We start from the raw sequence: 23,397 nt of genomic DNA, 5'->3' as shown, positions 1-23,397 counted from the left end.
GTTCCTCCTGAATGCTTTGAGATGCAGATTTTGCTACCAAGTTAGCCGTTCCCCCCTGCTTCCAGTCTTTATGCTAGGCTAGGCTAATCGGCTGCTGGCCTCCAGGCAAGCAACCAGTTTAAAAATTGTCCCACACATAACCTGCCTCACAGAAACCACAAAATGTAGTTTGTTAATGTTAAGCTACGCTAGCTGGGTGCTGGCTAGCTATAGCCATATTTGCAGCAGACAGAAATAAGAGTGAAATCTAGTGGTATCTACAAGTCATAATGAGTAAAATTACAGATAAAATATTACTTTGGTAAAAGTGCTAATACTAAAAGTACTCTAGTAGTCTTGAAATATCTAATATTAAATGAACTTAAGTATCAAAAGTATTTTTTTGGCAAAACATACACTCAAGTATCAAAAGTACAGATAAAGTATACATTTCTTTACATGTGTGTATACACTGTATACTATGGGTCGACTGATTATTGGATCCAATATTAAGTTTCTTTCTGATTATCACAATCAGTTGATTTAAAAAATAAGCTACTTTGGCTCTGATGCAGCATGTAATCTGCAAAGTAACTAGTAACTAAAGTTGTCAAATAAACATGGTGGATAAAAAGTTAGTTAGCCTTCAAGATGTAGTTGAGTAGAACTACAAATTAGCAGAAAGTGGAGATACTCAAGTAAAGGACCTCAAAATTGTACTTAAGCACAGTGTTTGAGTAAATGTACTTAGTTACATTCAATTACTGGTGTTATCTATCTTCTTCGCAAGAAAGCTCCAAAAACATTGAATTATTCCTCTAAGTTTGTGTGTGTATGTATGCATGTGTGCCCTTTGTACATATTTGAGGCCAGGGTTAAAGGTTAAAGACACACTTAGACTTTCTAAATACCATCTGATCGGAGTCAGAGTCTTGTGTTTCCAGTTCATTGGCCTGATTAGTCAGGGGCTGGAGGTCAGGGGTCACAAATCAGGAAGCTGGCAGATGTCAGGATGGTTGAAGTTTCTCCACTGTGACCTGATGTGAACCAGAGAGAGAATTTGAATTTCAAAATCCCTTTTCCTCTTCATTCAGATGTTAGGGTTGCACACGACCTGCCAGCAGTAATTAGGAGAGAATGTCTGGATCTGAAAACTCATCTTCGTGTCTTCATCTCATGAAACAATGGACTGGAATTAGTTGATTGTGGAAGACGCACAGAATGAAAAAGGCCCTCAGAGAAGAACAAGTTTGGTTCAATTACTGCTGGCACTGAGAGACACCCTGCTTGGTCCAAAGAAAAACCACACATGCACACACAAACAGGCCAGGTCTCGCAGCCCTGATATGTTGCCCTTACTTTGATCTCTGCAGCTGGGTCAGCCAAGCCCAGTCCGTGGCCTGTGGGAGGCCTGCCATGGGGGTTGTAGTTCTAATCAGATGCATTTTGTAGTTTTAATCAAATACAGGATTGGGGTTCGAGGTTCTAATGAGACACAGCCAGTGTTGAAAGAACGAGTGGCCTCTGGATGTAATCTCAGAGGCAACAATATCTTAGCGGTGGTCGCCTTTGGTCTGTGTTGTGGTAGCTACTGAAAATGGAAGCTTCAGGGTTCTCTGGTATCGCTCAGCTTTGATGCTGTGAATCTAATCTAATCTTTGTAGACTTGAAGAGCAGGAGGAAATTAGCCTTTTCCCCCCGGAATGGTTTCTATATTTTCTCCACTGCAGCACATTAACATCAAGTTATTAGACAATTCAGTCAAGCTGGTGAACGGCCTCGACTTCGTGGGAATAACGATCTTAACCTCAATTAGTCTTCACAAAATCTTCATATAGCATTAATGCTTCCTTGCCACTGGGACAATGCATGACAAACAACATGATCTGCGGACTTCTCTTTGCCTGGCTGTCTGTCTTCATGGCGGAGACATGCAGGGCTGATAGAGTACCTGCATTTATTATTTTGCTGATAATTTCTGCCATTTCTTTCTTGACATCTTTTTTCTCTGACCATCTCTCCCTGCAGACCCCTCACCTCCAGAACTTCCAAATAATGTCAGAGTGAGCAACCAGACTTTAGACTACACAGGCTCACAACCAGGGGCACAGCTCACAGAAAGGTAGGCTATCTCACCAGATGAAAGATGATTAATGGGGAATCCTGGTATTTTTACACCTAGGCCCTACGTTTACATGTTTTGCTTTGTAGTAGATTCATACTTACCAAAAGTTTTTGACTCAATCCAGTAGATCGCCTCAGCTGGCAGCCGTGACACAGCGGCAGTGGCTAAAGTAATCCTTTGGGCAACTGCAACAGTCAAAGTAACATCCACTAAAAGTGCTGGTTCTTGCCACTGACAGGCTGAGGTTGTTATTCTAAGTGTCTGAAAACATTACAGAAACAATTACAGAAACAAAGAAAGACCTTTTTGTTAAATAAAAGGATTCCATTTTGTAATGTTTTTGGAAGACGACGGTTGAAACATGAGTCAGAGTTGGATGAAAGGAGTTAACGTAGAGGAACTGCTAGCAAGAATTAATTTCCACTGTCATGGCTGAATATTTAACTGATTTTGACCATCAACATGAGACACGAGATTTCAGATCAAGACTCGTGTGTCTGGTTACAAAAAAGATTTTACTTTTTAACAGAAAGATTTTTCTCTGGAATCATTTCTGTAATGTTGTCAGACACTTTGAATAGCAACCTCAGCCTGTCAGGGGCAAAAACAAGCACTTTTAGTGGACGTAACTCTGACAGTCATAGTTGCCCCAAAGGATCTTGTTGCAGCCAGTGCAGCTGTGTTGCACCTCCCAGCTGAGGTCTACTCCGGTCTCCGGTGAGAACTACTGGTCCAATTCCAAAACCTTTAGTTAATATGATTCATTTACACACCAACACATGTAAATATAAAGCCCATGTTTAAAAATATTGGCAGTCCCGTTTAAATAGATTAATTTATTTGCTGTTTTCCTCGCTGGGTTAGTTGCTAAGCATTCTTTCAGACCTGCAGGCTGCAGATGTGGGCAATTAGTCATAAAATGTGGTCCAGCGGATAGTCGTTATCCGACTGATGCAAATTACAGTGCATCCTTGTTCAATCATATATTGCAGTGTGTTTTCTATTTGTGTGCAGTAATGCTAAACAAGGTCATTTAAAGTTCAGACCATGTCTTGGATCAGCAGAGAAATTCCAATACACATTTAATAACAGAGGTAAGGATTTAAATTGTAGCTTCTGTTCAACATGGTCATAAATGTTTGAGGCTATACTGCACAGATATAGAATAAATGAGAGATAGCTAACCCAACACTTAACGCAATTGGGAAACAAGTATTGAATCTCTTTTATTGCCACTCACTGCAACGTGTTCAAAAACATTTCCTTCTAAACTTCTAAGGAAGTACCTTTCTTTCTGCTTCATTACCGTGAATTTGTTTACATCCAGGTTGTGACGTTGTTTGACTTGCGGCTGTCTCTCCTCAGGTCGAGGGGAAGTGGGGTCACAGTGGCGGTCTTATTAAGCTGGGAGCCCCCCAGAGAGGGAGACCTGCCAGTCCACAACTACAGAGTCACCTGGATGCCTCGACATGCACACACAGCGCACAAACACGCACACACTCTGCATGCACACACACATACAGTGCACAGTAACATGCACACACGCCCTGCACACTCACGCACACCAGAACAGGGTAAAAAGGAGAGCAACAGCAGAGTGACTCAGGGGGTAAGGAAACGTTTTATAAAGTCCCCCTTCAGTCTAAAATGTATTTTTCTTTTGTTCCTACGGTTGAATGTTTGAGCTTCACTGTGCAGAATGATGAAAGTGCAGAGGTTGACACTAAAAGGCTGTTTTTACGTTCATTCCTGAAAGTGTAAATTTTCTCTGTGCTCACTGAAAACGTGATTTGAAAAGGTGGGCCCACAAGCATGATTTGTGACAACACTGAGACATCGTTTGTCCAGGAGCAAAACTTTCAAATGAAAAATGTATACATATTCATATATTCTGAAATTTTAATGAGGGAGAAGGAGCAGGTGCCATTTTAAGGATTTTAGTGTAGAAATTATACATTGCTGCAAGAAACATGTCTTAACAGTTTAATTACGTTGTATGCTAAAGGAAATACCGTAGTGATTACATACATTTGGATGCCTACAAGCATCCTGCTCTCAGCATTCACTGTATAAAATGATTGGTCATTATAAAAGAATGATTCTGAGTGTAACATGGATATTTTCATGGCTGAATGACTGAAATTGCAAAATTTTATTGTGATCCCAATTCCATTATTTTCCCTTTTTCTGTGCAGTGTTCGCACATCTGAAACACACATATGAACTCAGTGATCGATTCATATAGGCCACATAATATACCATTGATATCTAAATTGTATTGTGATTTCTGCACATTGTCAAAAAAGTTTTACACACTCCCATATTTGCACGCAAGTATGAAACATTTACACACCAAATCATGTAAACATAGGGCCCAGGTTTAAAAATACCGGATTCCCCTTTAATATTAGACATTTAATGATTATCCCAAGTTAATGAATGTCCTGTGGCTAGTAATTAGATGGAGAATAAGTCCCAAATGATCAAAAATGAGGCAATGAAAAAACTTGCTCTTGCTTTTCTGCATAGTTGCTAATCTTTTGTACTTAAAACTAACATCCAACTAAAGTTGATAAAACGTAATTAAGGTTTTCTAGATGTGGTTTTATGTTGTAACATGCTGATATATTTACCCAAACAATTTTAAAATGTGCACCACTTCAGATCTGGTTTTGACATACCCCCCCCCCCAACATCACTGTTTGGCACGCTTTCCTCTTCTGCAGACATTTTGTGCATATGTTCTTCAGTCAGACAGACATACCATTATCTTCATGGGACATAACTTTGTTAGAGTGCAGCCTTTACAGCGGTGAAATGACACGACAGCTTAGCCATGTAGATTGACTTACAACCGAGAGGGGTGGCTTTTGTGCATTCTGATAACGCGTTTAACTTAAGTCGAAGCATCTGGGAATGTACTGACAACATGTCAGTCACCGAGGGCATTAGTGAGGGAGAAGAGAATGGCGGGATGTAAAGTTACTTTACAGAGTAATAAAGGGAACTGCTGCTATGCTGTTGTTTCTCAATTCAAGGAGGAACTTCTTGAGAAATGCAGCAGCTTTATATTTAATGCAACAATGACAGTCAAGAGGGTGGATTTTTCTATTATGATTATAGGTGTGAGGATGAGGTAATAAGTTCAGAATGCAGCTAAGTCCAGTCATCAGCAGCAAAATACCCATAATCACAGTTAACAACGCAGATATTACAGCTTTGACGCAACACTTATGATTGCCTGGGTAGTGACTGAACATCTTATCTTCCTTTGCACAGGATCCTTCGGCTTACACGCACTTCAGATGTTCAGCTCTAAGGTTAACGTTCACTTCAAGAAAAGGGACAAAAATTAAAAGCATAAACATCAGAGCTTCAAGGTTTTAATGCGAGTGCTCTCATATGGACCTGGCTATCCTAAGTAGTGATGGCGATCCCAGACTGAGCCTGGTGGAGCCATTTATCTGTAGTCTGCTCCTCTGTTCTGCTTGGTTGGGAGGCCTGGAATTTAAATGAGGCCCCCTAACTAGTGTTTCCTACTTGCAGCTGCATCTACCCACACACAGAGACAGCAGCCGCATCACAACAGGTAGACGGGAGCCAGAATAACATCCCTACGCTGTCTAAAATAGTTCCCATTTCACAGAAGGCATTGATATTTTATTGCTCTCCATTAGCACACCATAATACACTCCCTAGATGTGTATAAAGCTTATATCCTGTCAATCAGGAATGTATGCAGGACTGGAGGGATTAAGCCTTAAAGCTGAAGTAAAAGGGGGAAATTGGAGGAAGTTCTCAAACATGGAAAAACCTCTGCTGAATCAGTGCTTTTAAATATACATCAGCTTCTTATATATAATGTCCACTGACATTATACTCCAAAATAGAAATCCAGGCTTCTCTTACTGTCTGTGTTTCACAAATACACACACACAGCTGTGCAGGCCATATGTTTTGTCTATCTCGAGCGTAATGGAAATACTTCAACCCCACTTTGTCTGCAGGTCACCAAGAAACTGCTTTTAACTTGCTTTTGTCTCATTCTGTCTTAAGTGTACACACATACGGAGCCACACACACACTCACACACACATATGCACTCGCAGACTTTTTATCATCCGAGCATCTCTTTGTTGTGACTAGCTCGAATCACAGATAGACAGACCTGACTGACTAAGAGCCTGTTAATGAGCTGTCAGTCAAACAGTGGGCTAATGCAGAACAGGTCTGCGACTGTCAGTCACAACGCGGGGCACACACAACACTCAGCACGATGATGAAGACAGGGAGGATATTGAAGATGGTTGCAATAACTGTGCTGGCTACAGTGGTGATTGGATTTAAGGACGTTTTTCACACAAGTTTACAAGAGTTAACTGGTTTCATTTGGTGCTATTTCTATAAGTCGGACTGACAGACTGAGAAGAAGCGTATAAACCACTGTTCAAAAAAAGATATCTCTCACTTTCTCATTTTTTGATGTGTCGTAGGCGCAGTGTGAGCTGTGGCTGCAGGGTCTGCTGCCTGCTACTTCCTACTTCCTGTCGGTCCAGACGGTGGCCTACTGGGGTCAGAAGAGGTTGAAAAGTCCCAGAGCCCAAATTGTCTTCACCACAATAAGTCATACAGGTAAATATATTCTTCATAAGACATTGGTGAACATTGTCAGCCATCCAGGTCATGGTAATACTAAGAGCCATATCGTAGGCAACTGATCCATCCAAGAGGCTTCTTCACTTCTCAAACGGAAGAAGCCTCTTGGATGAGCTCTGTAACAACAGCTGTAGTTCACCTTTAGGCGTAATTATTTGGATATTAAATGTGTGCAGTTTCATATTACAAACAATGAATCCAGCTTTTTCATCATTGCCTCTCTCAACAGTTTGTATGATCATGTCTCTGGATAGATGTAAGGTCACTTCGAAATAAATTGTTTTGAGGAGGGCATCGACACTCCACTCTCTACAGTTTTGTCTTGTACATAAACAGTAAGAGACTATAAATACAACTAAGAGTTGCTCAGTAGACAGAGGTTGGTTGCACAAGTAAACTGTAGCTGTACTGTTTGTGTTCCTGTGATTCAACAATACAGCCACCTAAAGACTCCTGAAGCAACCCTACCCCAAACAGAGACTCACTCAAGAACACTGTTTTTTCAAAAACATTACATTAACTTGCTGTGCCATTAGTACACACTGTATGTACTGTATAGTCCACAGCACCCATTCGTTAACAGAGCCATTATTAGTTAGTCAGAGCTGCTGCGTTTGCTGACTGTCAGCATATTTTGCCTCCCGACAGCTGCACAGTTTAAACACACACATACTGTGGAAAGTGGCAATGTTAATAGTCGTCCAGGCAACAGAGGTATTTATAGGTGACCTGTCGGTCAGCCCAGCAGAGGATTATAGCCAGCTGCAGCTCAATTATCAAACCACATACCAACAATTTTATATGGAACATATTGCCATTTATAATTTAGCAGTATTAATATTTGACACAGTCGGTATTGGTCTGGCTTCACTCAATGCTAATGAGGGTCAGTGAGGCCAGATAAAGCCAATTAGTGTTTCTAAGTGAATGAATTAACGGGAAAGCTCGCTACCAGCTGCTCTCTCTTCCCAACATTATGATTCCCAGCACAATATAATACATTTATAAACTTGACATGCCATATAAAAAGTTTCATACATCCAGTCATGATGTGATGTGTTTTTGGGATGTTGCCAGCTATTTAGAACAGCTACTGTGTGAGTACAAAAAAAAAGAAATTGAACGGTTAAGAGACGTTTTTTTAACACTCTCCTCTCCTCTCCTCTCCTCTCCTCTCCTCTCCTCTCCTCTCCTCTCCTCTCCTCCAAAGGCGAAGACTTCTCCAATGAGCTCCCTTCCTCCTCGTCTTCATCATCTCTCCCCTCCTCTCCTTCTGTCTCATCCTCCTCCTCTACTTCCTCTGACCTCCCCCAGTCCTCCTCTCTGCCTCACCCTGAATCCCCCCTTCACCCTGTCACCCCTGGCAACCTGCGACTGGAGGTGGCTGCCCCACATTACCACGATGACCAGCTGCAGGTCAAGGTGTTCTGGAAGTGGCCTAACCACGGTGAGTAGACAGCTTACTTACTTACCGCCTGTATGTAATGAATACAAACAGACACTCAAACATTTGTTCATCAGCGAACAGACAAGCGTAGAAGGTATGATGATTATATTATAGTCATTCGTCAACAAAATATCATATATGATCAATTAAAAACATCACTCGTTAACTAACACTTTCAACTAATTTAGGTGATGTTCATATTAAGGTCATTGTGTTACTTTACAGGCAGACAGAGACACCCTGGTCCATACGTTTTGCGGTGGCGTCCACATACCTGCAGTGCTAACTTCACAAGCACAGAGAGAACAACAACTGTGCAGGTAAAACTACGCTGGCTGGCTTTTATGTGTGATCCTGAAATTGTGTTTAGATGTCTCCTTTCTATGTGAGCATCGTCTGTTATGTGTGTATCAAAGATCAGATTTCATCACCATAACTCAGATCCGCCTGGAATGCGCTCATCTGCTGTCTGCGTGTAACTTTGTCTCTCTGCCATCGTCTGCCTGCGAGTGTTGCACAGACTGAAATGTAGATAGTTTGACTGATCTATGAGAATGTATTTTGCAGAATCACATCAACAATGAGCACCAACCATTAATTGCGTCATCGAAATTAAATAAAGTCTGCTTAATGCCTCTTTTTAAAAAACAAATCCTGAACTGAAACTGCAACAGAGAGGCACGATTTTTAAAGGATCAGCTGGTAGAGCCTACGCTGTGTGATATCTGCCCACAGCACTGTGAGTCCAGTTTACAAAATAAACTGGACTCACCAACGTCAGATCTTGTCCCAGTGGTAACCTCTCATCTGAAATGATCACAGACCCAGCTGTTTGATAAATATCAAAGTGCTGTGTGCAATTTGCTGAGGTCACTGACTGTGATTTCTGTTAGTTGAAGTTCAAGCCTTTTTTAAACAGTAATGCCATTTCTCGCCAACCTGCAAAGCTGCCAAGCACTGCTTCAGACTGCAGTGTTTATTTTAACATGGAGCTAACGAGCTGCTTATAAGAGACAGGTTCCCAAACAAAAATCGAAGTAATATGTATATTTTAAGGAACCTTGTAATATGTCCGTTTTAACAACCAGCTGTGTACAGTTTACACTGTAATGTCTCTCTTTTTATTCCTAACTCGACTTAATTTTCTCTCTCCAGGGCACCCATCACACCATCACAGGCCTGCTGTTTGCCTGTAAGTACCGGGTCGCCGTGGCAATGAAGGCTGATCCAGGGTCAGAGGCTGTTGCCTGGGTTACAACCCCGACATGCTCCTCCATCAGGGTCAGAGGAGGCAAAGCTTTGCCCTGCAACACTGAGGGTAAGAATAAGACACATGCACACCTCTGCGCGTGCAACCATTAACATTTACACACGTGCACAGAAACACAAAGAAATGCAGTGTTCCATTAGTCCTTATTAGTCATACAACGAAGTGTTTCTCTTGTCCTTTTTTTTTTTTTTACCTGAAAAAATATGACAAACACTGTTTATACCTTTGCATATACAATGAAACACTTTATATAATCACAAAATTCCAGTAGTCTTGCCAAGCAACCTTTGCTCACAGATAGCTAATTAAATGCACTTCAGTTGACAGCCTTCCTAATCAAACTCTGACTGACTGTTTAGGACTACAGGTCTGTAAGAGTTTTCTGTCATAGCTGAGGGAAATGTTTTGTCCTTTGTTTGTGTCAGAGCGCCTCCTGTCAGGCAGGAAGGTGGTACTGCGTCCAGAACGACTGACTACAGACTTTCAACAAATCAACAGCACCCTGCTCATGACGCTTCGCTGGAGGATGTCCCAGCAGGCGCTGGATCCAGCAGCTGTGGAGGGGTTCCAGTTCACCTGGACCCTGCAATCAGGGGTTACCATGGCAACGGAAAAGTTGGAAGACACACTTATCTCCCAGACGCAGACAATTGCACCGGTGAGACACGAGGAGAGGTTTTAGCATCGTGTTGAAAATACCTTAGAAATATGAGAGGGTGTGTGTGTGTGTGTGTGCGTGTCTTTTTCCCTTTTTGGCAAGTTCCTTTTTCTTTCCTTTTAATTTATGCTAAAAAAGAGGCAGTGGCAACATTCAAAGGATAAAAAAAATCATTACAAAATAAAAGGCAGAAGTTAAAAAGCCTCATTTACCTGATGTACAACAAAGGATAAATCTGCTGATCTTCTTAGTTCTTGTTATTGTAAACAAACCCATTTAAAGAAAATGGAACATTTAAAAAAAGAAATTAATTCAAAAGTATTAAAACACATCAATGAGCCACACTGTTGGTCTTGGTGGAAAAACTTGCAAGAGCACCAAATCTGTGAGTGAAAGTAGTCCCTAAAAATGCACTATTTACTCAGAATGACAGTAACCAGCTGTTTTATAAGATTATTCAGCTTTTTTTTAATCTTAAAGTATAAGATCATTACCCACTTTTTTACAATTTATGTTGACAAAGACAGGCTAAGAGACACATTTGTTGAAAATTAGAATACTATAGAATATCACCAGAAATATCCTTTAATATTTCATCAGTGTTACTAAATTAAGATACTGTGAAGGAAGAATAGTTTATGTGTATGACTGTGAACTCACCATGCTTCACCCTCCACAGGCTCAGCGGTCGGTGTCCGTTCGAGGTCTTCAGGCTGACAGTGTTTACCAGCTGAAGCTCCAGGTACTAACAGCAGGGGGCAGCAAAGGCGCCGCTGTCTCCAAGACCATACACTCTCCAGCTCTCGATGCCACACTTTGAGAGGTAATTAAGCTTTCTCACTAATACTCTTTATAATATAAAAATACCCTTTATATTATAAAATAGCATAATTTGTTCAGCAATATAATGCTTTTATCTTCTTTAATTCCCCTGATCATCTCTTCCAGGCTCAAACTCCACTGCTGTCACCGTCTGCAGCAGCACAGTCATCTTTATCTACATCCACTTCTCCACTCTCTTCCACAGCACAACATGGTTTCATTGCAGTTCAGCTGCAGAAAACAAGACCAAAGCTGGAAAAATAAAGAAAGTTCATCTGTGTAAAGTAGCTCACTCGCAGTGTTTCCTACTCTGTTTGACTGCTTTGCTTCTCTTTCACTTTAATCACTTTTCAAACATCAGGGAGGTTGTAAACTCACTCTACTGGAAAAAAACAATGTTAATTCATCTAATCAATCATTAATCCGAATGTTATGGTCAAGCCAATGTTGTTTTGTAAAAATTGTAAAGAAGATAACTGTACCTGTACATGATGCCAGTTTAAAAAGCACTAGGTACTTACATTTAGTCTTGGTAGTGAAATATGTATCCGTAAACCATATTTTTGTATGCAGCATTTTCCAAATGATTCCTCCTGGCATTAGTGCCACAGTGCAGCCCTGCAAGACATGTATGTGAAAAGAAAGACTCTTTGCACGGCTGCATCAGTACATGTTTGGTGTTTATTTCTAACCACCTGACATCACTGGAGCCAGGTGACACTTGTAAAGAGACATATTATATATTGTTTTTGATCATGCAAGTAGAGAAAATATAGCACTGACCTTATGTACAAATAGAAATATATAGCATCAGACTGTGTTTATTTCAATGCATAATCTGTTGCATTATCTTCAGGGTCTGCATTGGTGTGCTGAAGCCTTGAAATAAGCTCAAATATATTTTAATATTTTGTTTGTATGTTTTTAAAAGCACATTTTCAATCAAATCTGTCTGAAGTTCCTTGTGCAACATTAATTTGCATAGTGGCACACCCATTTCACTCAATGATATGTGACATTTTTACACAGTTCATACAGCTTTATCTGTGGTACATTTCTTTTTTACAGAAGTAATGGCATTACTTTGAAAAGGTTGGAAACTTCTGGTGTCAGGCAACCAGATATTATCATGTTAATGCTCTCTCTATGTAACCCTTTTTTTGGACATTTTATTGTTGATAATTTTGTACTTATTTCCTTTACTTTTTGACTTTTAGTTTTATTTATTGTTTTTCTGTCTTAGATTTTTGTAATTAAAGATTATAAAAAAAACTGTTTTGTGTCAGTGATCTGGCAGTTATAATGATAATAACATGCTCCACATATTTTGAATTGGATGCCATTGTTTTCCTTCTCTTAATCAGCTACTTTCCTTTATTTGCTCTGGCAACACAGATTCATTTTGGGGCGATGCAAATAAAAGCAAACTGAAACTTAAAAAGTGAAACCGGAAGTATGTTGCCGTAGGTTTTCCGTCTGTCCATTCAAAAATCTAAATCTGATATTGTGTGGATCGATGATGGTACAAGCAGGAGATACAATGAAAAGACATCAGGAGGAACCTCAAGGTTACTTCGGAGAATATCCGGACTCGACCGAAGCTGATCCCGACGACGTGACGTAATCAATGAGCGACGACAACTTGGATTGTTGTTTCTTCAAATCGTGGTTAGACGAAACTCGGTTTGTTATTTCTTAGACAAGGTACTGTATTATGTTTCTTCTTCTCACTTTTCCTCATGCTTTTGGCTTGTCCTCCATATCACTCAAAATACCTATTCGCAGCTCCTTTTTTGTGTGTAAACGCCTCCAACTTCCTACTGAAAATGGAGGAAATGTGTGTAGTCGCTGCTTTGTGTTTTCGCTTATGTTTTGGCTTCAGCTAGCTAACATAGCTAGCTGCAGGGAGATTACTAACTGAAGCAAAACTTTGGCATATGCAATTTTTGACTTTGTTAAATTATCTGACGGTACGTTATATTCTTAAACGATGTGTGGACATGCTCCAGTAACCCGCTGTTCAGTTTTACATTAGCGTAGCTAACGGACTTTGTCTTTAACTTAATAACTTGATTGATTGTGCGAATTCTAATAGACACCTGCTAATATGCTAATGACTAGCAAAGCTGCGTATGACTAATTTATGTACATACACTGAATATTGGCAGCTCAACAGCTGTCAAATGTCGCTGCCATGTTGCTAACGCTAGCTAACTGTGAGTTTCGTAAAAACATCTCTCTGAAAAGGTGACATTGAAATTACTTTTAAAAATGAGTAGCACAGAATGCCAGTTAAACGCTTGTGCAAACGTGTTTTATGCAGAAAGGGAGTTTGTTGCAAGCTTAAACAGATGGATCTCATACTGTATCTGTACAGTGATCCACCTGTTAATTGAAGATAACATCACTGTTGATGCTACTTCAGTTCTGCAGTTGGACAAGTCTCACACAGTCAATGAATATCTGTGCTGAATGTCTCAGCAGAATGAAGAAGTATTAATAAACATATATGTTGTTGCTGTTTTGTTCAGGCTGGTTTTACTGTTTGTAAGCACAGGCCTGCCCTTACAGTCAACAGCAAATAAACGAGTGACAGTGTCATGTGAAGACAAATACTTGACATGTTGTAGATGTTCACATTTAGATTAATCTTATTTGGACATGTTAAAGGTTAAGTTCACCCAAAAATGAAGATTTAGTCATTATCTACTCACCCTCATGTCGATGGGAAGTCAGGTGAAGTTTCATAGTCCACAAAACATTTCCGGAGCATCACATTAACAGTGTTGAAGCTGAAACAGACAGGGACTTATTTTAAATTGTTAAAAAACAACCCAGAAAATGGCTCTGTACTGCTGGTCCAGCGTAATTCAAGTTGCGAGAAGCCCGTAAATCTGTTATTTACACCCTCAACTCGAGGCCAAGCTCATGCACCCACTTCAGACAGGGTGCACTAGTGAAGATTACATCTTAAATTACATCTTTACATCTTACATCAAATCAATTTGGGATTGGGAGTGGACAAGCTGTAAGGAGCCATTTCATGTTTTTTTTCTCCCATTATTCAATTGTTTTTTCCATCTAAGAATAAGTCCCCATCTACTGAAGTTGTTTAGGAGAATTCTGCAACACTGTTATGCTGTGAAGCTCCAGAAATGTTTTGTGGAGTATGAAAATTTAACTGACTTCCATCGGTACGAGGATGAGAAGATATTGACTACATTCTCATTTTTTTGGTGAACCTATTCTTTAAGCTGTCCACGGAACAAATAAATCCTAACACAGAATTGACATCTTTCCAGTGGTCCTAGACTGTGAAGTAGACAGACATCAGAATTACGTTGTTGAAGACAGTTTTATTTTTTCCACCACAGTTAAAATACCACCTGCAGTAAAAATACTATGGTTATGCAATTCTGACTAATCACATGACAAAAGATGGAAAAGATTGTTTTAGCACTAACTAATAAACAGGGCTGCCTTGGTCTGCTATGCATAATTTGACATCATTGCATTATTATGTGTGTGAGGAGGCCGGAGTCATGTAGTCTTGTATGATTAAATCACAGAAACTAAATCATCACTATATCACTAACTGAGTGGAGCTCACTAACATTTCTGTCATTGACTCTTATTCTCTCTTCACATTTCTTCCTCTCCGTGCCACATTTCCCACTTGCTCTAATAAGGAGACCATGGTGGTGTTACTGTTCCACACAGAGTCTACTCATCACTGAGGAACACTCACTACCTGCCATGTTCTAGTCTGCTGTCATCAATAACCTCCGTGGTGGGAAAGGCTTGAAAACGATTTCTTTTCGACACAGCAAAAGAAACCTGGAAGGACGTTTCAGGATATAAAAACCAGGGAAAGAACAAACCACAACACCTAAAATTCAGAGGACCAAAGGAAAGGAGAGGACAGGAGTGCAGAGAGGGGGAGTTGGGGATGGGGTTGAAGAGCCAAAAGAGGACGTCATGGTTCACAGCGGCTCTTCATCCCCAATGAAAACAACACCATCAGCATCACCTCATCTAACTGTTCCTGCTACTGCACCTCCTCTGCAAGCAGCTCCTCTAGTGCCCCCTCCTGGAGATATCACAGATCAGGACCTAACCAAGACCCCAACCAAATTCCTCACCACAGACCTTACCTCCAACTCACACTTGACCCAGCTCTGTACTCCAAGTCTTGCCGATGCAGAGCCACCTGTTGTAACTCCAGCAAAAGCACTTGCTACTAACTCAAGCTCAGTATTAGCCCAGTCTTCGACACCGACACCAACCTTTGCTCAAGGCCTCATCAATGGCCGTACGTCAGGCAGGAAGAGGACTCCTAAGGCCTGTGACTGCTGTGGCCCCAACAGTAAAGGACACAATGACAAAACCTCAGGCAGAGGGAAGGGGAGAGGTAGGGGGAAAGGGAGAGGAAGGGGGGTTTGTAGTGACTTCCTGGACACCCCGAGAAGGAAAGTGGGTGGCCAGCTGAACTATATCGAGAGTCTTGATTTGACCAAGGAGACAGTAGAGGACGCAGAGGATGACGATGACAGAAATGAAAGGGTGCAAACAACTGTAGTAGTGGCTGATACTCGGTCACAAACACCTGCTGCCCTCCCTGTCACGGTCTCCCTGCAGGATGGACCAATAAGGAACTCTGCTGCACCACAGAAAGAGGATGCACAGAAAAAGGAGGAGATGTTGATAGAGGGTTCAGGGGCTGCTGGTGCAGGAGGGAAAGGAGGTGGTGACGGCAGGGATGTGGAGATGAGATTGTCGGGAATGGCAGGCAGAGCAGCACCAGTAGTTAGAGGTAGATGGAGAGGAGGGAGGGGAATGGTGGGAGTAATGTCTGCAGGAAAAATGGAGGTAGCAGGTGGACTAAAGAGGGGAGGTTTAGGCAGTGTTTTCATCAGTTCTAGATCATACACCCTACCTCAGTCAATGTTAGTGCAGCGGCCAAACAACCATGTTGCAGAGATGAACCATGGAGAGGAGACTGTCCCTACCACAGTTGAATCTCCATTTGGAAATGGAGACACTGTAAACCTATCTGACACCGAACCTGAAGAGGACGTGAAGGAGTACAACCTGATCATGAGTGAAATGGAAAATGGACAGTCAGGTGCTGCTTCAAGGTCAGGATCTCCTGAGGACCTCGACTCTGAGATGCAGGTGGACCAGAATCCTGACAGGACAGCCTTAGTGTCCCGACCAGTAACTCTGTCCAACGGAAACATCACCACACTAACAAATGAGGACCACTGCACCACTCTTATGGAGGTGGAAACTACTCGTCCGGCTGGGGTTGCTCCTCCACCCCAGAGCCCTATTTCAGTATCCAACATGCAGCACTGCTGGGCATTGAGGGACCACAGGCTGTACTGTCAGCCTGGAACCTGGGAGAAGAAGCAGATGGAAGAAGTGTTGGGCAAAATTGGAGGAAATGTTGATGGAAAGATGCAGGATGAGGAAGACAGCCTGGAGCAGCTTACTGATACGATCCATGGTAAGATTTGTTTTTAAAGTCACAACGCTAGTGTATTCCTCTTCATGAATATAGTCATTATCATCTATGTTAACATGAGGTAAACTTTTGATCTTTTTACACACAAACTGACAGAAATATGTGCAGAGTATGTCTTTCTATCCTATGACATTCATAAAACACCTGGCCTCATTTACATACACAGACCTGATCTAAACTACTTTGTATGCCAGAACTGCAAGATGTTTTGTTATTCCTAAAATAAGATCTAAATTTCCTGGGTAGGTCCTAAATGTATGTGTGGTCAACACCATTTTCACTATGAAATGCACAAATTCTTCTCATGTTTTATTTTGATTTCTTGGTCAGTTCCAGTTTTATCTACGCAAAACAAATAGTCAAGGGCTCCAATAGATATTTTAGCTTTCAGGACGGATATCTAATTTAAGATCGACCGTGATTCACCAAAATATTTACATGGGCACTAACAAATCAGTTGTCTGCATGTTTCCTGAATCAAATTTTCTTTCTTATTTACAATTTCAAGAGACGGCATTAATAAACAAGGCAGATCCATGCACACACATAGTTCTGTCTTCTTCGATGGAGGCTTTGGGTTTTTCTTCTGGGACAGTCTCTTGTTGGCGTTGCTGGTATTTGCAGGCAGAGTAAATAAACAGGACTGCAGGTTTGACACAAACAAAGCCTAAACTGTTTGAGTGACAAGTGGTAAAGTATGTGCAAATATCATCGTGTGTACATCTACTCAAGATAAATCTACAACATGTAATGATGCTTAAAATTATGAGCACAACGGCTTGACATGATCCAATTACAATTCTTCAATCATCAGTAAAGGACTCTTTGAATTTGTCTTTTAACATCAGAAGTACAAAACTGCTCATCCTCTGAACGTCTTGATTCATTGATGTCGACTTCCTCTCTTTCAGAGTTTCTTGAGGGCTTCTACTTAAAGTACGGAGGTTTCATTCCTCTCAGTGAGACTGATGTCCTGGAATACCTGAAGAAGAAAGGCAACTCTGACCTCAGCCAAAGGTTAGTGTGCACACAAACACAGTCTGTTTGAATGCTTAAAGGTTTTCATATGTTTATTTTCAGCCACAGTCTTTCTATGATAGATGTGAAATGTGTACACAGCAGCAAGTGCTTCACCCGACTAGAATAAAGTTAACACAAAAGCCATATACAGCGATCTTCCAAACAGGACACTGACGATTGGACAATGGAAAATGAACTATGAAATGTATCATTTACTGTGTCCTGACTGTTACGATCAACTTCACATTGTGTGTTGTTTACAGAAAATATAAAAGCTTTCATTAACTAGGTGTAGGTGTAATTAACTGAACATTGGTTCTTAATTGATGATGTGTTATATGTCTAATCAGGCTGGTTGTCAGATTATTTTAATGTAGCAACAATATTGAGAAGGATCTTTATGCAAGTACATTCTAGCAGTTTCATTTCTGTGAAACACTTCCCTTTTTTTCAATGTTATTTTTAATCCTTGACCGTGTGGCAACGCCTTTTCTCCTACATTTCTCCTCGTGATGTTTTAGGGGACTTGACATCAAAAAGGAGATGACTCGGTACAGGGCAGGGCTGGCCTCTGCTCCTATTGCAGGCTTCATGGTGACGTATAACAAACACACCCTGGGCTTGGAGGACCTCAGCACACTGGAGGAACAGAACTGGCTTAATGACCAGGTGAGGAAGGATGAAGAGAGGCATTCTTGCCTCCATCACACTTCTCCTCACTCTGTCAAGCCTTCTAACAAGAAGTGTACTTTAAAAGTTGAATCCATCAGTAATTAGGAAGAAGAAATATCATGTTAGTAGTTTCAGTGATGTTGGTCAGTCTTCTATTGAAACTTCTGTCTTTGTTAGGTTATCAACATGTATGGAGAACTCATCATGGAGGCGACACAACACAAGGTAAGTGAGGGTGTGTTTGTAGGTTTGAAATGCAGATTTTTCATCCAGCCTGAAAGGATATAGAAATGCATTTATAAAATATAAAGAGGGATTTCTTTAGAAGTATAACAAATGTATTGTTTCAAGACTGTTGAGATAATAGCTATCTTAAGGTGTTTTTGCTATGTTTTAACAGATAGATGACCTTTTGACTGTGTAATGTGTTAATGCTTTTATTCTCTCTCTCTCACAGGTTCATTTCTTCAACAGCTTTTTCCACAAGCAGCTGGTTGCCAAGGGTTATGAAGGCGTGAAGAGATGGACTAAAAAAGTAAGGAGGACGTTGGAATTATTTTTCAGCGGTTTTGACAGTTTTCCAATAGCTGAACCTTAAAATCACAGTTACATTTTTATTTCTGGCCTTTGATTTGCTTCTCAGAATCTGGGCTCAGTAGTAGCAGTTGCTTAGTTGCTGCAGGAAACTAGATTTTTTGTTGGCAAACAGTCTGAATTCAATTTGCTAACTACATAAATTAATTAGCTGTCATGTGAAATATGTTCCTTAATTCTCGAAAGCACCATTTCCAGCTAGCTGTGCAAGTAAAGGAAGTAAAATAATTATCTAGTTTCAAACAGAAATGCTGATAAACCTGTTTATCCTGCAGATTGAGGCTTTTGGAAGGTCTTTGTCACACACAAAACTATATTTTCCTGATAATCTGATCTCTAATCGGTGTGTATGTTAATTTGTTGAATATTTCAGGTTGACCTGTTCTCCAAGTGGCTGTTGCTAATTCCCATCCATTTAGAAATCCATTGGTCTCTTATCACGGTCACCATGGCAACCAAAACCATCAGTTACTACGATAGCCAAGGCATCGTCTTCAGACACACCACAGATGTGAGTGCCTCTGTGCATGTTGAAGTCTTTGGGTTGGGAGTTTTTTGTTTCTGATTATTGTTGATTTTGAATCTCTGTGAGCAGAGAATAAAACAATATGAGACTATTTCTGCTACGCATCAACATCATGACATGAATAGTTGTTTTCTCAGTTTGTTGCATAGACTGTAGACAAGAAGTGGAGATAGCTATTGTGACCCATTGGACTACCATTCTGAAACCTCGTTGGAATTTTTGACTTATCACCAACTTGGTGTTTTGGACACACCCTGCTGGCCATCAGGAAGAATGCAGGTTTAAGGCTCCTCGGCATTGGCTTCACTTTTCAGACCAGAAGGCGACATCAACTTCTCTAATAAGGTCTATGATTTGATGTCAGTAACAGCAGACCGTCAGAATGTACCAGTAGGTTTCAGTAGAAATTCAGGTTTTTCATCTTAAGGCTGTACTGAACCAGATAATTATGATGTAAGTTAGTTGATTAATGCTTCAGAGAGAAATTTCTTGTTGATTGTTGTGTTTCGTTTACATTGCTTGAAAGAGTTTGAATGTCACAAGAGTTTCAATACTATTAATATCTCAATATACTATTACTATGCTATAAAAACTACTGTAAATTAAAGCTGTGAGCAGTTTGAGTTCCCTTCCATCAGAATAATTAGCTATTTACAAATATGTACCATTTTGGACAACTGACCCAAAATAAGGAGGTTCTTATTCAGGTTTTTGAAACTGACCAGCACTACAACAAGACCCGTAGCAAGTAGAAACCATCAAGCAGAGTGTTGCTGCAGCTGACCTAACGGCTTTGTAGAAAATGGTGCACAGAGGCTTTAAGGTCCTGTTATGTTACCTTTTGTAAACCAAGTATTTTTCAAAAGTCTGTGTTGATAGGCCAGTGTGCAAGATGTGTTGGGCAAAAGTTTGTTGAAAATGTTTGAAAGTACTGAGCATTTCAAAAATAAATGATGCATTTACTGTCTTACAGTGGAAATGTGATTTTTTTTTTTTTTTAAATTTGCTGCTGCTGGGACAAAGTAAGAGCACCATTTTCTCTAATAACTCTGTTTTCTATGTCTGTGTGTGTTTATCTATCAGAACATTATGAAGTACCTTCTGTCTGAAGCCAAAGAGAAGAAACAGACAGCTTTTCAGAAAGGCTGGAAGATCACCATCATCAAGGTAACGCTGTCTTTAATGCTCATGCTGTGTTCACCTTGTGTCCTGAAAACCTTTAGATTGCTTTGCACAGTGGATGTTAATCAGATGGTAAAAGTGGAAGCTGCTGTCTTATTACCAAGTTGATTATAATAAATGGAAGACTAATAAAACATATCTGCAGGACACTGAATATGTTGTACATTAATGCAAATTACAGCAAAATTACATTTTTGTAGTTCTTACTGCTGTAGTTGGATTTACTTTAATCAGCCTATGAACCCTGAACAATTCATCAAAGTAGAGCATATAATATAGTTGCATTTATGTACAGTAAATACGTAGAGACATAAACTGTTCAGTCCTAAAGCTGTAACGGTCTCTTTGTTTTTCGGGCTCCCTGCTTGACTGTGACTTGTTGACTCCTCAGGGTATTCCTCAGCAGAAAAACGACAGTGACTGTGGAGTTTTCGTCCTCGAGGTGAGACATTATTCTTTCCCACCTTTACAGCTGTCCTCCTCCCCTTTGTTCATCACCAGTTTCTCTTATTCTTTGCCCCATGTCTTGTCACCGTTTGCCTCCTCTCTTTGTTTTATCTGTCTGTTCCCTGGCAGAAAAATAAACAAACTGGAGCTGTGTCTCCAGTGTCTTTCCTGCCCCGGGTTTCGACACAATTTGATCTTTGCTCAGGTCCCCAAGGGGGCTAAAGACACCGGAGAGAAGCTTCTGTCATTTAATGTGGCTGTGGTTGTGGATTATTTTCCCTCACTGCTTGTCTTTTCTGTCTTGGTCTGTCAGTACTGCCGTTGTCTGTCTGTGAAGCAGCCTCTGCTGTTCAGTCAGGAGGACATGCCTCGCATCCGCAAGCGAATCTACAAGGAGCTGTGTGACTGTCGCCTCGACGATTGAACAACTGAATATGGTCGCCCTCTCTCACTGACTTTTTGCTGGGTTACATGAGATGGTCTGTCCAAGTCTGCCAGACAGCCTGTTACATAAGCTAACACAACATATTCCAGGGAGCCCAAACTGCCTGTCGGACTGACAGCAGAGTGGCTGGTCACTTGGATTTCTGGTGACTTTTGAAGCTCAATAACAGTCTGTAGCTAAGCAGATTTCTACTTGCAAACATGCAAAGAACTACTGATGTGGCCCCCTCTACTGACCCACAAAAAATGCTGGACCCGTACCCTTCAGGTTGCTTTGCGTTCTGCATTTACCATCCCCAGTGGATTTCAACCACATGGCCAAATAGCCACCTTTAAGGACACAAGGGAGCTCTGACTTGGACTGAAGACACAGGCGTTGGACCAGCCTGGACCAATGGGACGGACCTCCCATCCCAAATGGAGTGGCCTTACCTCCTGCATGGCCATTTTAATCTGAATGATGATTTTAACTGTTAGTTTTATGCTGGACTTGACAGCAGTATCATTCTTACAGTCACATGTGTGTTTTCTAACATGTTAATGATGCTAGGATGTGAGATTCAGTGGACCAACCGTTCACTTAAAACTTGAAGGTTTGAGTTGGTTATGTTCTCTCGGACTACAGATATTTGCACGGTTAGAGACCTACCCATCGAAGAGTTTAGAGAATCATCTGAATGTACTGTTCATGTTACTCCTGGCTGCCTCGCAGGGTGAAGCTCGAGCACCGTACAGGCATGTTTTGGCTGTGGCTTGAAACAGGGATATCATTTTTCAAGGTTAGTTTTTGTTTAAAGATTCAGGTTTTTGACTCTTTACTCCAAATAATTTCCTACTATAATTCCAGTTTTTCCACCATGCTTTTTCTTTGTTTTGCTGTGATCGCATCCTTATGGTAGATTTTGCACAAGCATTTTCCAGCCATTTCAGCTGAAAGTCATCATTTTATAATATTTTACATTTGAATCCATCAATGTTGAGTTAGAAATAGCTTCTCATGCTGGATGGTAAGTTTCACGTTAAGCTTCAGAGCTTGCTGCTGATATGAAGACCACCGTTTTTTATTTTAGCCAAGGAGTTTCTCCGTGGTGACTTTATATTGTCGAGGCCTGCTTCTTCACATGGATGCATTAGCACAGGGGAGTGGCGTCTTGACGGAGAACCAAGTGGACCTCAGCTATTTTGATGAAATCTTCTGTCCAACCGGGATTTTGTTGTTATATTCACTTATATGTATTTACAGATTGTATTGTACTTTTACCAGCCTACTACTGTACATGCTTGCTTTGGCTAAAAACCACAATTGTTTCTGAACTGTTTTTATTGTTGTTATTAAAAAGGCCAATACTGCTGGGAAATTTGTTGCAGCCTTTTCCTTGATTAGTTTTAAATGAGCAGCGTACTGATTCACCAAATGGAGAAAAATCCCCTCAAACCAAGTCATGTGCACTGATAGCTACATTTATCCAGGAGTGCCTCTTCCTCCTCTGTCTGCCCTTGAGAACCAGCATCGATTTAAAAAATAAATAAATGTCCCTGCCACAAGTAAGGAGAGGAATTCTGATTACTGTATAATCCCCTGAGTTTTTCTGATATCAGTAAAACTCAGGGGAACATACAGTAAATTCTCACTTTCTACCCCAGCTTTCAGTTAGCAGATGAAGGCAGGGACCTTCAATTTAAATCTGCCGTTCCTCTGCAGATGTGTGAGAGTGACCTCAAAGATCACCTTCTCATCGTTGTCATCTCTGCATCGAAATCTCCAGTTTAGTTTTTTGTGTTCAGATTTCTGCGTTTGCACGTTATTAAAATCTTAAAGCATCTCATTTGATAAACATAATCAGTGGAGGATCAGTATACTGTAGCTAAGGGCCTAATAATAATGCTGTATTACTATATAATTACCACAAGAGGGGGGCCTACATCAGCAATCCTCCTCTTGGCATGGTCACCTTTTACTACTTTTCTTTCTCCTGGTGTCCATCCACAACACAAGGTCATAAAAATGTCAGTGGCCCTGGAGCAGGA

The 23,397-nt window shown here is 40.8% G+C and overlaps 2 protein-coding genes across 2 annotated transcripts in view; both read left to right on the top strand.

Annotated features, from left to right (window-relative positions):
- anos1b (anosmin 1b) overlaps positions 1-12,357 on the top strand; it is a 44,100-nt gene extending 31,743 nt beyond the window's left edge. Inside the window, exons 7-15 of the mRNA XM_084354848.1 lie at positions 2,008-2,101; positions 3,470-3,713; positions 6,598-6,736; positions 7,971-8,207; positions 8,433-8,527; positions 9,363-9,525; positions 9,903-10,135; positions 10,815-10,958; positions 11,084-12,357. Of these exons, the coding sequence (XP_084210974.1) occupies positions 2,008-2,101; positions 3,470-3,713; positions 6,598-6,736; positions 7,971-8,207; positions 8,433-8,527; positions 9,363-9,525; positions 9,903-10,135; positions 10,815-10,955 (1,346 nt within the window). The 3' untranslated portion in view covers positions 10,956-10,958; positions 11,084-12,357. The remainder of the gene's footprint in view (positions 1-2,007; positions 2,102-3,469; positions 3,714-6,597; positions 6,737-7,970; positions 8,208-8,432; positions 8,528-9,362; positions 9,526-9,902; positions 10,136-10,814; positions 10,959-11,083) is intronic.
- Positions 12,358-12,587: 230 nt separating this feature from the next.
- LOC311258753 (uncharacterized protein) lies at positions 12,588-22,721 on the top strand. Its single transcript, XM_084355313.1, has 10 exons — positions 12,588-12,661; positions 14,647-16,466; positions 17,396-17,501; positions 18,026-18,173; positions 18,354-18,401; positions 18,634-18,711; positions 19,144-19,281; positions 20,380-20,463; positions 20,870-20,920; positions 21,239-22,721. The coding sequence occupies exons 2-10, from the start codon at positions 14,936-14,938 to the stop codon at positions 21,347-21,349; spliced, it is 2,295 nt and encodes a 764-aa protein (XP_084211439.1). The 5' UTR covers positions 12,588-12,661; positions 14,647-14,935; the 3' UTR covers positions 21,350-22,721.
- Positions 22,722-23,397: the final 676 nt, after the last annotated feature.

Source organism: Pagrus pagrus (assembly GCF_965226575.1).
Source record: "Pagrus pagrus genome assembly, chromosome: 6".
NCBI lineage: Eukaryota > Metazoa > Chordata > Actinopteri > Spariformes > Sparidae > Pagrus > Pagrus pagrus.
The sequence above is the reverse complement of the archived record's forward strand: the minus strand, read 5'-3'. Positions and strand labels throughout refer to the sequence as shown.